A 15,668-nucleotide genomic window follows, 5' to 3' on the forward strand; every position below is an offset into this window, starting at 1 on the left:
TAAAACAAATTCAACACAAAAATAAAAAAAGAGCATTATTCCGAAACACGAAGCTCAAAAAACATAACTAGAATGAAGTAAACCCTAAAAAAATATATATAATTCATGCAAATGTAACATTAACAAACATAACAAAAATGAAAACCTCAACATCTATGAACATATTAATCAACATCTTATTCATAAGTATGAATGTAAAAATAGTGTAATGCATGTTTAAATAATAATGTTACACAAGAAAATATTCAAATATAATATTATTTTATTGTTTTAAAGACCACAGATGATATGCCGTGAGGAGCCACATATATCAAATCTTAGATCAGAAAATTAATAATAAATCATATAGGAACACACTGGAATTGTACAAAGTACTATTCTAATGCATGGTACGAGAGAGATACAAGAAATAATTAAATTGTTGAAAACATTAGAGAGCATAATCATCGCCAAACATTATGGAAATTGATCTAAGAAAGCATTTGCACACAAGAGCCTACAGGAATGATTTTCAAAAGCATAATACCTAATGTTCCTTATTATATAACAGTTCAACTCCCAAGTGTTAGAAATGGGGTCTCTAGTTGGCAGAGGTATATACCCTTGTCCAAATAGGGACCACAATCCTAGTCAGGGTAAGTCACACACAATCCAAATTATCCTCTGCCCACCCTCTAGTAGCTTGGCACTGAGCAGTCAGGCTTAATTTAGAAGGCAATGTGTAAAGTATTTGTGCAATAAATCATACAATAACACAGTGAAAACACCACAAAAATACACCACAAAAGGTTTAGAAAAATATATGATATATATCTTGTTACATTAAGGTAAAAAACAATCAAGATTCAATAAGCACAAGTTGAGATATCACTTTTGCAAGTTTCAAAAGAGTCTTAAATCTTAGAAATCAACAGTTGTCTCTTGTTTGCCCAAAGTACCTGGTTTGCGCCAAAAATAACACACACGGAGACCGCAGAGGAGGAGATGCGTGGAAAAATAGGGTGTGCGTCAGAATTTCCGGCACGGCACAGACGATGTGTTGTTTCTTTCCACGCTGCAAGGGCTTTGTGTCGATTTCTGGCACGCAGTCTTGGTTCCTTACTGTGAAGTGGGGATCTTTTTGACTGCCAGCGTTGAGTCAGGGAAAATCCTGGGGGTGCGGGAAGAAGTCACAGGCAGTTAGTCAAATTTGCGGTCGCACAGCAGGCGCTGCATCTATTGTTCACTCGGGAAGTCAGGCCAAATCATTCTGGCTCGGCTGTGCACTGATTTCTCTCTTACAAAACGGCTGGGCATCGTTTCCGGCAGGCTGTGCGTCAATGTCTAGCACACAAGGAGTTTTCTGAAGAAATGAAGTTTTTTTGACCCTGAGATTTCAGAAAACAGGAGGTAAGCTCAATCCATGCCCTTGAAGAGCACTTCACAGCAAAGTCAGAGGGCATCAAGGCAGCAGGGCAGCAGTCCTTTTCAGCAAAGCAGTCCAGATGACCCCTTTGGGCAGCCAGGCAGTTCCTCTTGACAGGTTGCATGTTCAGGTCCAGAAGTGTCTGAATTGGTGGGGTCAGAGACCCAGTTTATATACCCAAAAATGCCTTTGAAGTGGGGGAGACTTCAAAGAGTGGTTTTGAAGTGCTCTAGTTCCCCTTTCAGAAAAGTCCTTTTTATGGTGAAGCCTAAGTGTGCAGGTGGTACAGCTCTTCAGAGTGCAATGTCCAGGTGCAGGTCAGGGCAGTCCATCTTCTTGTCTTTGTTCCTGGTAGAGATCTGAAGTGTGGTGGTAACTCTGCCATATGTATCCTTGCTCCTGGGGTAGAAAGCAGGGGAGGGGTAACTGTCCAATCACAGACAGGCCACCACCCTCTTGGATGACTACTTCCTGGGAAGTGTGGCAAAAATCAATCCCAGGGTACAGTATTCTCCCAAAATCCAAGATGTAAAAAATACAATCTCAGAGGTTTAATCTGGCAGAGCCCACCCAGTGTTGTGGCAAAGTTCCCTTAACACACCCCTTTTCAGACCTCTCCTAATCTCATCAGGGGGGCACCTGGCTGTCTGGGTTTCGAAGAAATGGGGGCGGTCCACCTGCAGGACCAAATGTCCTTTCCTCCTTTGAAGTCCAGATTGGCTGCTTTCCCCCTATCCTGTTTCACCATCTGCTGATTCAGCTCTCCTCCCCCAGACTCTTCCTTTGTGTTCAATCCAAGCCTCTTCACACCTCATCAAGGCAGCCTGGCCAGGCTGCCAGAGGCTGGCCAATCAGAGAGGGGCACTACAGAGCTGAAACTAGCAAATTTCAGCTAGAGTTCTAAAACTCTTTCCCTGAGTTAGTTATATTAAATTCAACAATAGCAAGTTGTTGGAGTGTTGGATTTATTTTAACAATAAGTTTGATATCAAACTTGAAATATCTAGCTCCTTTTGAGACTTTATTAATTAATAATAAAGTCTCCCCATGTTAGCCTATGTAGACCATTCACTACAATGGGGGGAATAAAATTAGCTATTTTTCTCTCACCAGGGATTAGAAAACATCTTTTATAAAGTCCCTGTTTATTGTTGCACTGCAACCAAACCCAGGGGGCACCTAGGGCACACCCAGGGGTAATTTATATGTAATAAGGAAGTTTAAGACATTGGAAGTACTTTTAGTTCCAAACTCAAATTTGGGGTTAACTTTATCTTAAGGCAGCCAGCAAGGCAGGCCTGCCTTTAAAATGACCCTGGGCACCACAGAAGTGTACCTATGGAGGCACTACCAATGTTGGGGTCCCTAAACCTACATGCCCTACCAGATGCTATGGACTTACAGGTAGGTTCCCACAGCCAATTATAATTAGCCTCATTTTCATAATCATTTTAATCAGAGCACAGGCCCTTGGACTGGTTAGCAGTGCCCAGGGCACCACCAGAGTCAGGAAAACACCAGCATAAGAGAAAAATAGGGGCAAAAAGTTAGGGGGCTTCTGCAAGCAGCCCAGTTTTAGCACACTAAGTATGTGTGAGATTTCCACAACTATCTCTCCGTCACCATCGCTCCATAAAATAGTGCTTTAGCAGGCCAGTATGCAATTCACTTTGGTGGTGCTGGCTACATGGGTACTACTTATTGGTGCTGCTACTGCGCGGTTGAGTAGACAAGCAACATGCTATCACTTCAACAGCTTTTCAAGCCAAACTGCAACTGTCTGCCCAGTGGGCTGATCCAGATAGTGAGTGACAGTGGCAACAACATCAATAGCTTAAGAAGACAAGCCCCTTGTCCCATTCTATATATGATGCACTAAGGGCTGAAAAATCATGCCTATGGTACTTAAAGTGACCAATGGCTAAAGGGGGTGGGCTCCATGCCTCTCTGGGTGTATGGATGTATGAATTACTGTGAATATTTTTTTGAAAACAAGAGACTGCTGAGAGTTAATCCTGTCTCAAGGACAGAACTAAAACAAATGATTATGTATGTAACAATGAACAACCTACTGTTATTAAGACTGAGAAAAAGGGGCTGGCAGATAGCACATTCAAATCATGCCATCCAGTATTCACACAGATCTAAACAATCTACAGAGAATCCTCCCCAAAACAAACATCCCTTTAGTCTATGCACTTTTACCAACGTAGTGCAACATACCACAAACTACTAACTAAAATAAAATACGATACTAACAATTAGAATCCCCAAAAAATAATCATTGAATATAAGCATGCAATTAGTTCTACTATTTTAAAAATATACCTGCACAAAGTTATACAGGGAAGGTACTACTAGTGTAACCAAAGTATACAGAGACACCTGCAGTTATCAACACTCTGGGCCTGATTTAGAATTTGGCAGATGGGGTTACTCTGTCACACGTGTGACAGATATCCTGTCCTCTATATTATGATCACATTATATCCTATGCGAATCGTAATACGGCAGACGGGATATCAGTCATGTTTTTTACAGAGTAGCATGTCCCGCAAACTCTAAATCAGGCCAGAATCACCAAACGCTGATTTTGCCCATGAAATAAAATAAAAGAATTGCCTAGTCATATGTCTCAGTAGCTGAAGGAGCAAAACACTACAATCTACTCACAGTATCACACTACTACCAAAACCACTAAAACAAATTGAAGATACCTGAGTTTGCAGACCACACCGTTCTGGTCTTTGATGCCAAGTATCAAATAACCATGGCACAACAAGCAAAAATGAATAACACAAAATCAACATAAAGGCAAAACGACCCTACACTCTACCAATTTCTACAAAAACTAAAAAAGGAACAAAGCGACCAGCAGCTAAGAAAAATGGAATCAATATCTCAACTAAACATAAAATATTACAACAAACCAAAGAAATGCACTGCATATTACAGTGCAAAGGCCTATTATTTCCAAATAAAGCAGGCTTAACATACCTAGACTCGATAGCCCGGATATTATTCTAAAAATCCAAATTACCAACTCAAAACATAAAATAACCCTAAACATCAAAACAATATCACCAATATATTTATTTGTAAATATTACTAAAAAGTAAAATAACAAGCAAACTCAAAAAAGGACATTAAAAAATAATATTGATTATTATATAACCAAACTTCTTTCCCTTAACAAAAAGTACCTAAAAAGAGAAAAAAATCGAGGACCCAAATCTAACACCTGTTAAAAAAACCACACAAAATCACAACCCATAAAACAAAAGTAGCCCACACGCATCCTAATTAAATAGTAACTTAAGAAACAAAACCTGTAGCAGCGCTCTGAACTCCATCAGCTTCAGGCATGTTTACGCCCTAACTACAGAGGATATATCAACCTGAGGTATTAAGATATTGTTATAATGTCCCTGTGCTGAGGAGAAGGCGGCACAGTCTGCAAACGTGCTTTTAGTGTGAGGAAAGACGTTGCTGAATGGGACACACACGGGGAGTGCCTGGGCACAGCCTGAGCAAAGAAAAGGCTAAGACCGGGCATGTCTTGACCCGGAAGAGGCTGGGCTGGGCCACCCCTCCTTTCTCTGGACCTACATCCCCACCAGCTACTTGCATTTAAGCAAGGCACTGTCAGTCCACTTTTTGCCTAGGCTGGTAAAATAGGGAAGCCTATGTCAACTGCAAGCTCATCCAAACCCCAGTCTGGAACATCTTTGGATGGATTCCCTTAGCATGCTATAGGAGTCTTAAATAAAGAAATCAAACTGGCAGAGCACCTTTTATCCCTTACCTCTTCCTCTCCTGTACACCCTGCCTCTTCCATTCTAACAAACACTGAAATGGGAAGCACAGTCACTGCTAATATTCTGGGAACAAGTCCCTTCAGTTCTTTTGCCAGTACACCTTTAGTGCCCATGGTGCATTTTGCAGCTATATCTTAAATTGCCAAGTTCCACAGCCAATGGACTTGCAGCAAAAGGAAAAAAGATTTAAGTGTGTGCCATATCCAAACTTTCACGCTGAACCCCAAATAGCAAAAGTAGTGATTGTGTTGACAGTGATGAAGACAGTTTTGTGGATGTATTGAGGGCTTTGTGGAATAAAGTTGTAGATATCATGGAAGCCAATCCATCAGCAGTCGGGTGAAACCGAGGCTGAACTATCTGAACTAAACTTGGTCTTAAAAGGACAGCCTCCAAACCTGCTCTCACCTGTTACTCATGGCCCTGTGGAAATCATTTCCACCAACCTCTCCATTACCATGGAAGGCAACAGTAACTCTATGCAAAACTGCTTTCCGGACAGGGTGGCAAAGCAACAATCTGTGCCAGTTAATAATGAATCCTTGGGAAATGCACAGTATTGTTCAGGTGGAGCCAGGAAAGGAGACTGAGGAGAACCTGTATGGTCAGTGGGGCATACATCTACCTATGAATCCAACTCCACCTCAATTAATCTTCCCACGAGGCTTGCACCTATGTGGTTGTAGTATCAAATGTGCAGTGCTTGCCACCCAACACAGGTGAGTCTTTTTCCCAGCTCAAAAACAAGTTCCTCCACCAGTTGCATACTGGCACCAACTTCCCATCCCCACACAGGTGCGATATCTTGATGGTTCAAAGGGTGGTATAGGTTGTACCCTTGGCAAAAAGTGCCTTGGGCGATTGTGTGATTGGTAATTTCTGGACTCCCACGATTGCGTGGATGTTACTGGCCAGTAGCCACCCACGTAGTAAACCCTGTTCTGATATCTCTCTTCTTCCATTTTTTTTTCTGCCATTTACACCCATCACCTGGCCTTGTCGACCCTTACTGAGGTTGACTGACTGCACATAAAATATTTTTTTGTAGCTACCTTATCCCTTTCTGTCCGTAAAACTGGTATTTCAATGGCAGAGCCTTAAAGGTCAGCTCCTCCAAACCCCCTTGCTCATCTTTTCAGACCTCGACCATTGACAGCTCCTGATTATGTTCTCAAATCCATAGTTGACAGTGAACGACTACCAGTTGATGTCACTCCGCAGTCTGTTGAGGACAAGGCCCAACCTATAATTACGGTCCAGCACCTACTGGTTTTACCCCAAACCGTTACTTCCTCTGCTAGTTTGGTGCCCAGTTCCATAGTTGCTGTTGGTCGGAGTATTACTGGAATTAAGCCAAAGCAGGCTGACCCAGCATGGGGCCAATTTATTGACAACCACGCAATCTATCTCTTCCAGGAAACATGGGCGACTGAGCATGTAGACAGAAGGAGGGGTCAAGAGTTTCTGTGTCCCTGCAATAAAATACTTAGAAGGGCGCCCTTTGGGTGGGTTGCTTGATGGGGTGAACACCACACTTTCCTTTTCTGTAGTAAAAATTCAAACAGAATTGACACATATTTAATGACTAATTTCTCCTTCTCTAAGGCCACTCCTTTTTTGGTAATCAGCAAGAACCACCTTTGCTCCACCTGTTGGATGAGATTTTGGTCGGCCATTCAGAGTCCTCTTATGTTATCCTTGCAGGTGAATTAAATCTCGCATGTCAACCCAATGGTATAACTCAGGACTTGTGCCATGAAGAGGATTGGGGCCAGATGTAGCAATGTCCGATTTTGTGACTCAGAAATTTTGAGTCGGTGCGACTCGCAATTTCCGAGTCGCAAAATCAGATGCAGAAGGGTGTCTCAGACACCGTCTGCGAATCACTATGGGGTCGCAAAGACCCACCTAATAATATTAATGAGTTGGGTCGCACTTTGCGACCCCATAGCAATTCCCTGCACTCACAGGGATGGTGGCCTGCTGGAGACAGCAGACCTCCATGTCTGTGACTGCTTTTTAAATAAAGCATTTTTTTTTTTTTTTGTATTGCAGCCCGTTTTCCTTAAAGGAAAACGAGCTGCAATACCAAAAAAATAACGAACCCATTTGGTTTCGTTTTTTCAGAGTAAGCAGTGGTCCATTGGACCACTTCCTGCTCTGAAAAAACATTTATGGCAACATTCACAAAGGGGAAGGGGTCCCATGGGGACCCCTTCCCTTTTGCGAATGGGTTACCAGCAGTGTGACACTGGTGATAACTGCGAATTGCTTTGTGACCGCGTTCGAGGTCACAAAGCAATTTAGCATTGTGGTGCGAGTCGCAATTAGGAAGGGGACACCCCCCTTTTCTTCAGCCTCATGATCATCAATTGAAGTTAATGAATAATCATAGAAATGTGAAGGGGGAAGCGGTGTGTTCTTCTCCCAAGTTACTTTCAACTATGTGCTCAGTTGTTTTGCACATGGACTTTCTATCAAACAACTGGGTGTGCTGAACAGGTCAGGCCGGTGCACAAGAGGCCTGAAACAGCAGCTTTCTTTCACTACCTGTGCCACTGGGCTGAATTCAGGCCAGGGCCCTAGGTAGTGAAAGCTGCCAGTCCTCTTGTGCACTGGCCTGCCCCATGTGCACTGCACATGGGACAATTGTGCACCGGCCTGCCCAATGTGCACTGCACATGGGACAGGCCGGTACACAAGAGGCCTCAAACTGCAGTTTTTACTGTAACAGCCCTGGCCTGAATTAAGGCCAGGGCTGTAGACAGCGGAAGCTGCCATGCCTGTTGTGCACCAGCCTACCCCATGTGCACTGCACACGGGACAGGCCGGTACACAAGAGGCCTCAAACGGCAGCTTTCACTTCCTACGGCTCTGGCCTAAAGTCAGGCCAAGGATGTAGGCAGTGAAAGCTGCCGTTTCAGTCACTGTTTTTGCACCGGTGTTCACAAAAAACATCAAAAAAAAGAGAAAAGGAGAGGAGTAAAGGACCTACCTGGGTCTTCCCGGGGGATCGTCCCCTCCAACGGCTGCCTCCTTCTCTGCTCCGGTGTGCGCTGCAGCCCAGATATGGGTTGCACAGAGCAATCTCAGTCTGTGTGCGCTAGTGCTGTGCAGCCCAACTGGGCTGCAGCACACACCGGGTGAGCTCCGCTCTGCTGGCGGGGCTAACTGAGTTTTTTGGACAACTCTGCGCAGTGGAGCGCAGATTTCTAACAACTCTGTTAGCTCCGCCAGCGGAGCAGAGCATGCCGCACACCCCTACTTATAATACACTTAAATCAAATATTATTTAAAACACACTATACAAAAAGGCCCCCTGCATTTGACTACTACTACTAAAACAACAACCTAATTTAACTGCTAAACATTCTCAAAACACTAACCCAGTGGTTCCCAACCTTTTGACTTCTGTGGACCCCCACTTTATCATTACTGAATCATTATTGGATTCCGGGGCCCCCCCACTGAGTCATTACTGAAAGCTGGGGACCTCATCTGTTAATATTATTTCATTTTGTAAGCCACCACATAACCCCTGAGGAGGCTTCGTGGTACCCCAACGGGTACCCAGATCACATTTTGAGAACTACTGACCTATACGAACTTAACTAAACATAAACACATCAGCCAAACACCAAGTGCCAAAAACGAACTTAAAGAACAAGTTACTTACCTTCAGTAAAGCATCATCTGGTAGAGATATGATCTAGTTGCAGATTGCTTACCTTTGAATTCTCGAAGGTTCCAGACTGGATTGGGATTTCTTTTCTCCTAGTACATCTGGACGTCAAAGGAGGGTGTCACGCGATTCCGTATCAATGTCACGCTAAAAGCTCAGAGACACTTATAGAAACTCACTATGGAAACAGTGTGCCAAAAGAGACATCTTTGTCTAAAATAATTACGAAATTCCAATGAAGGTATATTCATGTCAATAAAGAGATCTTTGAGAAAATAGAATCCAGGTCGCACATCGGTGAGGAAGGGAGGATCTGTAAGGAATCTGCAGCTAGATCCTGTCTCTAATTGATAACGCGTTGCCCAAGGTAAGTAATATGTTCATTTGATAGAGACATCTAGCTACAGATTCCTTACCTTTGAAACCTTTGAAATAGATTAATACTCTCCCCGGAGTTGGGTCTGCAAACTGATTCTACACAAAATCTCTAACTAGGACAAAACAGGTCTAGAACAAAAGAAAGAGAGCAGAGGCTGTTAAGGACTGTGGTTAGTTATAACATGTTCTACACCATAAGACATGTGGAAAGGACCACAGGAAAATAAAGTCATAAAGATATTGAAAAGCATGGGATTAGCATTACCCATGGCAGTAGGACAAATTTGAGTCAGAGAAGAACTGACAATATGAACATGAAAACTACCTGCTCTACTAGTGTGGGATCAGACCTAATGTTCAGCTGGCTCTTAGGGAACCAAAGTCCACAGAAAAAGTTACTCTGCTAAAGAACCTAAAGAACTTTGCCATAAAGGACAGGGTATGGGTAAGTTTTAGAGTTCAGGGCGGGGGGACGGGGGCGTTTTTAATACAGAGTGGGGTAAGTTTTAGGGTTCAGGGTAGGGGCAGGGTGTCGGGATAGTTTTTAGAACAGGGTGGGGTATATTTTAGGGTTTGGGGCGGGGGTCAGGGTAGTTTTTAGGGCAGGGCAGGGTAGGTTTTAGGGTTTAGTCAGGGGGTGGAGGGTCAGGGTAGTTTTTAGGACAAGGTGGGGTAGGTTTGAGAGTTTTGTGTGGGAGTCAGGGTTAGTTTTTAAGAAAGGGCTGGGTAGGTTTTAGGGTTTAGGGTGGGGGTGGAGGTTCGGGGTACTTTTTAGTACAGGGTGGCATAGTTTTAAGTACAGTTTGGGGTAGGTTTTACAGTTTGGTGCGGGGGTCAGGGTAGTTTTTAGGACAGTTTAGGACGGGCGCGAGGTAGTTTTTAGGACAGGATGGGGTAGCTTTTAGGACAAGGTAGGTCTTAAGGTTTAGGGCGGGGGCTTGGGGTCGTTTTTAGGAAAGGGCAAGTGTAAAGTCGGAGTCCAATGAATTTCTGAATAATTTATTAAAAGGTGAAACACCATACACAGCTTACAAAGCACGTACTGTCCTTTGGAGAGTTACTTGGAACTCATAGACTTATTTCCAGTGTTGGAACAGATTTCCAAATGCCCAGGTATGACAGAAACTCTTCTTGTGTCGGTATTAGGCATATGCTGCTCATTTGTTTAGGAGAATTGCACCAGGTATGTGGTTTTATAACTTGTAATATTATACCCTGAGAGGTGTGAAATGATAATCTGAAAAAACAAACTTGGAAACTCCTTATATACTTACCCTTTAATCCTTATATTGCACCCATGAAACCAATATTACAACTGGATCATTAATAATAGACTTTCCTTTAATGTCTTTTAATATCTCTGTATGTATTTGGAGTAAAAATAGCACAACCTACCATAGGGCTAAATGCAAGTTAAATGTCCCCTAGCACCAATCCCAGACCATGTTGAGAGAAGCAAATCCCCAAGTATTGTTCTCAGTGTTTCATCCTGAGGCATTCCACTGCTCCCCCGCCTGAAACCATCAAGCAAAACTGCAAACTAACTTATGCTGATATCTTGTCTCTTCAACTCTGCCTACACTGGGGATCCCTCATTAGAAAATCACAGTCGTGGACTCTGCATTGCTGCCACACCTTTGATCGGTAGTTTAACGAAGCAATGGCTGGCTGTTAAACAGCTCCTTGCTTCCTAATTGAGGCTTACAAAAGGGACCTAAGCACACAGGGCTGGCGTAGGTGTCATGTTGCTCCCCTTTGCCTGTAAAGTCTTTCCTTCCTCTCTTTGTGGGCCAGTGATAGGGGGAGGCCCAACCCACTGGCTTCAGCTAGCAGCAGTCTGATGAAGGGGTCATCAGGTAATGGACATCCGGTCAGTGAGGGAGAGAATGAGTTGCATGTTGTCAGTTTAGGAGAGGTTGTTGATGTTCTGACAGTGGGTGATGCTGACTAGATGGCTCATGTATGAGTAGAAGAAGGTCAGGGTCAGAGAAGATCCTAGCAGAACACCAAAGATAAGGTTGTGGGTGTCGGAGGTGTATGATGCTAGGCTAACTGACTGGATCCTACCAGTCAGGAAGGAGCAGATCCACTGGAGTGTATATCCTTGGATTCGTGTCACAGTTAAGCTTCGGATGAGAATGGGGTGAGAGACCCTGTCTAACGATAGGGAGAGGCATGGGAGGATGAGGGCCGCCGTTTTGCCTCTGATCAGAATCATGTGGATGTCATCTGTGGCAGCGATGAGGGACGTTTCTGTGCTGTGATTAGGTCGGAAACCAGACTGAATGTTGTTAAGGAGTTGGCATTCGTTGAGGTATTCTGTGAGGTGTCTATTTTTCATTTTCTCTACGACCTTGGCCGGGAATGGTAGAAGGCATATCAGCCTGTAGTTGGAGCGCATTGAAGGGTCCACAAAGGATTTCTTCAGCAGTAGGACAGTTGCATGTTTTCCAAGTGTTTGGCAAGGTCAGGAAAGAAGTGGAGGCATTCAGAAAGGGTGTGAGCATTGTTCAAATGCGTTGCAGGCCTATGGAATAGGCATGGTGGGGAATGGGACGGGTGGGGCCCCTTAGTGGATGGACTTCATGGTAGCAGCTATTTCTTCTGGGGGAGTGGTTAACATTGGTTCTTTGGATAAGATCAGAAAGCATTTGGCTAGGTCTGTTGGGTCCGATTGCAGGTTGAACTTGCTGTAAATGGAAGTGATTTTTTTGCTGTATAATTGAGAGAGATTGTTGCTTAGGTCCTGCGAGGGGGTGATCGAGCTTGAGACAGTCAGAGGTGAGGTGGAATCCTTAACAATGGTGAAGGTTTCTTTGCTTGTGTTGATGCTGGCAATGAGGCTGTCAACTAGAGACAATGGGTCCACCATCTTTATGAGATGGAACTGGTGGGAAGGGCCATTTGTAAAATGTTAAAATGTAAAAAGCTAATTCATTACATGTGTAGAGACTTCCTACATTAATTCCTACTCTGTGTTGATTGATTCCATCTCACTGACATCAATACTGAGGTACAGAAGGGAGATTGAAAGTAATAAAGACTACTGGTAAGTAATCCAAACACTCAAAGTTCTCATATGTCACTTAGTTCTTTGGTGCCTTGTGCAGCAGATTCATTTGTTCTTGGATTTTTCACATATTATCTTTACTTCTTTTGGGCTTCTGATTTCACAATGATTGACTTTTATGCCAGTAGAAGTGAGTAGCAACATATGTTTTAAAACACCATAACTTGTGCTTTCGATGGCACACGCTTTACATCACAGTACAATGCATTAGAGGGTTATAATGTCAGTAGATGGAAGCAAATCACGAGAGAATGCACTTTAAAGAAACATTAACCTGAGTTATTCTTCTCAGGTGTAGTTTTTTCATCTGGACAGACCTGGAAGCAACAAAGACGCTTCTGCCTGATGACTTTGCGGAACCTGGGAGTGGGGAAGAAAACGCTGGAAAAGCGGATACAGGAAGAGGCGCAAAGTCTGGTAGAGGCTTTAACCTCAAATAAAGGTAAATAGTTTTGTTAGGGCTCTAAGTTTACTATTTTTACTGATTTCTAAACATAAAAGAGGTAGTAAACAACCTGTTTCCCTGTCTAAATTTACTTTTTAAAAATGAAGACTACAAAAATTTGATATTTTAAGTGTCTATCCATGCTGTAAGTCTTGAAGAGGAATCCATATTTGGGGACATAGGCAGCATAAGGAATTAAAACAGCAATAATAATGATGCATAAAGAGCTGCAAAAGTGAGCATGTGCAAGTACCCCAATTCTAATGTTTACAGATGAGCAGATGATTTTATTTTGTACGTATTTAGCACACTAAATGCTACAAACATCAATGTCAAGGGCAAATCTTGGAGATAACTTGAATGGTCTCTTGGTACATAGGTATAGTCTGTCGCTCCCAGTGGAAATTTCAGGCACCTGATTTAGACTGTAAGTGGAGCAAAATCCCCTCAAGGCAATACTCCTTGGAAAGGAAAAAAGTAACTGCAAAAAACACCTTCAAAGGTTCAACCTAAAGGACATGGGTGAGCATCAAGGAAGTCAAACAGAAACTGCAGTTGAGCAGCTTGCACAAAGAAAAGTTGTGACACATTAACACCATGTCCTGGTCTCCATAAAACAGAAAGATTATCCATAGAGACACTGAGAAAGTCATTCCTGTCATGCTGCATAGGGACTGAAGGTAAGTTAAAATGTATTTTAGGCATTACTGCCAACAAGGAAAATGAGGACAGGATTATCAGAAGAGATGGGGGAAAAATAACAAGGCTCCTCTGTTGCATGCCATGTTAGGGAGATGCCACATGCACCAACAAACTATTTCAAAAGAAACAAGAAAAAAAGTGGAAGCGGTGCAAGTTTATGGTGTTACCGAGACACTGAGAAATAGACTATGCCAACATGCTGTTTGGACGGAAAGTAGGAGAAACACTCACTCGAGTCTGTTTATGTCACGCTGCACGGCGACCCAGCCAACAGCATTCACTAAACTAAGCTAGCTAAGATCTAATGATGACATTCAAATTGTTAGGGGCCTATTCAGAAAGATAAATTTATACGTGAGCAAATCCACAAGTGCAAATTCACTCTTAACCTTTGCTGTAAATGTCCTGCTTTTCACTATACGCCCTTTCCCACTGTAAATTTACTACCAAGTAAAAGCAAACCCATCCCTACCCCATGAAAACAGGGTGTGGAGCTAAATTTACAAGAGTTAAGTTACTAGTGGTAATTTCCACATGGAGGTCTCCACCTCCATATATGTTTTAATTTTCAATTAAACTCATCTATTTTTAAAAGACAAAATCGTTTTTTTAAAAATATTATTTTTTATGGGGTGTTGTTTTAAGCTGCTGCTTCCATTATTCTCTAAGGGAGGGTGTTGCAGTACCAGTGGTTGCTCAAGTGTTGTACTGAAATAACTCAGAGGTGGAGTACACTTGCAACTGTTTTGGGACCTTTTTGCCCTTAGTCCCTGTAGAAGGGTAAACCGTGAATAGCAGAGGGCATTGCACCTCCATTAACCCCTTTTTAACCCGCACTTCACCCATCCATACCCCTTCTATGCACTTCCCATTTTGTAATAACTATTCCCCATTTCCCAGCTCTTCCTCCCTGTCCCCCCACATTTACTACAGTACCTTAAACGTACATGCCCTGAGATCTCCGCAATCAGGCAAAGATACCTGCTATAAAAGGTAGAAGAGATGGAAGTGGAGATCTCCACATGGAGATTTGTAGATAAATTCTTGTAGGACAAGGGTAGTAGTACTGTAATAATAATGGTAAGTACAGTTTGTTAATAAGCCCATTGTGTACATATATTAGTTGCATAAATGTGAAAATATATTTGTTGCAACTTCATTCCTACTCGGATAAAAATAAATATATTGAAATACCAGGATTAGAAAAAAAACTATGATTTAAATATGGTTAAAAGAAATTGGAGAAGGCAAAAAATGAATATGAAATTGTAGGCCCCATTTATGTACTCTAGTCCCATTTTTAGAAGTGAATTTGCGTTGAACCTTCTTGCACCAATTATTTCAATGTTGAATTGCGGGCAACAACATTGTATGGTCTTAAGAATAGTGAAAGTTTCCATACAAGTCTTATGTTCATCATCTATACATCTTTGGTTCAGGTCGAATTATTACGCATAGTGTTCACTTTCTGATAGGGTTCCTGACATCATTTAGGTTATGAAAACTATTCACATCTATCAAAAATGGCAGATCATTTTTAGAATCTAAATGTTTCATAATTTTCAAGTGTGTGGTGAATAGATCTTTTGATAACTTCTTAGAAGACAGCAGCTTCCAAGGCTGGGGTTTATCTGTTCAACATTCAAATAAGTCACATATGATAGGCTTTTCAGCAGGTTAAGATTTACTTTATATAAAAGTCATGAAATGTACTAATAGAGTGTTAATAAACAGATTTAGCAGAAGTATCATGAACCTAAAGACGGTCGGGTCAAACAAAAGACGCAATGTCAGAAATGAAACAGCTGGAAGTAAAAAGCCTATCTAAATTCAGGCCTTGATTCTGGGTTATTACTGATCTGTGTTGAACAAATTCTAGATTTCTGATGTTTGATCCTGGGACTGAGCTAAGATAACATTACAGTGAAAGTTAAAATGTTTTGGCCTCTCCTCACTCATTTCTATTGCATTTATAACAGATTTGCTTAATATAATACTTCTGGTTACTTTTGTATGTTTTTGCTCATACAATAATATAAATTATGTGAACAGCATACCCAGAAAGTAGTTAGGGATATCTTTAGATCATTTTGTCACCTAGTGCGCATACTGTTGCACAATCATTCATTTGCTCACATATTTGTCCGCAGGTCTAAATGGTCACAGAA

The 15,668-nt window shown here is 42.2% G+C and overlaps 1 protein-coding gene across 1 annotated transcript in view; it reads left to right on the forward strand.

The window, feature by feature from the left end:
- Positions 1 to 15,668, forward strand: part of LOC138265294 (cytochrome P450 2J4-like) — a 241,757-nt gene that overhangs the window by 51,259 nt on the left and 174,830 nt on the right. Inside the window, exon 3 of the mRNA XM_069212900.1 lies at positions 12,646 to 12,795. Within this exon, the coding sequence (XP_069069001.1) occupies positions 12,646 to 12,795 (150 nt within the window). The remainder of the gene's footprint in view (positions 1 to 12,645; positions 12,796 to 15,668) is intronic.

Source organism: Pleurodeles waltl, chromosome 11, assembly GCF_031143425.1.
Source record: "Pleurodeles waltl isolate 20211129_DDA chromosome 11, aPleWal1.hap1.20221129, whole genome shotgun sequence".
Classification (NCBI taxonomy): Eukaryota; Metazoa; Chordata; class Amphibia; order Caudata; family Salamandridae; genus Pleurodeles; species Pleurodeles waltl.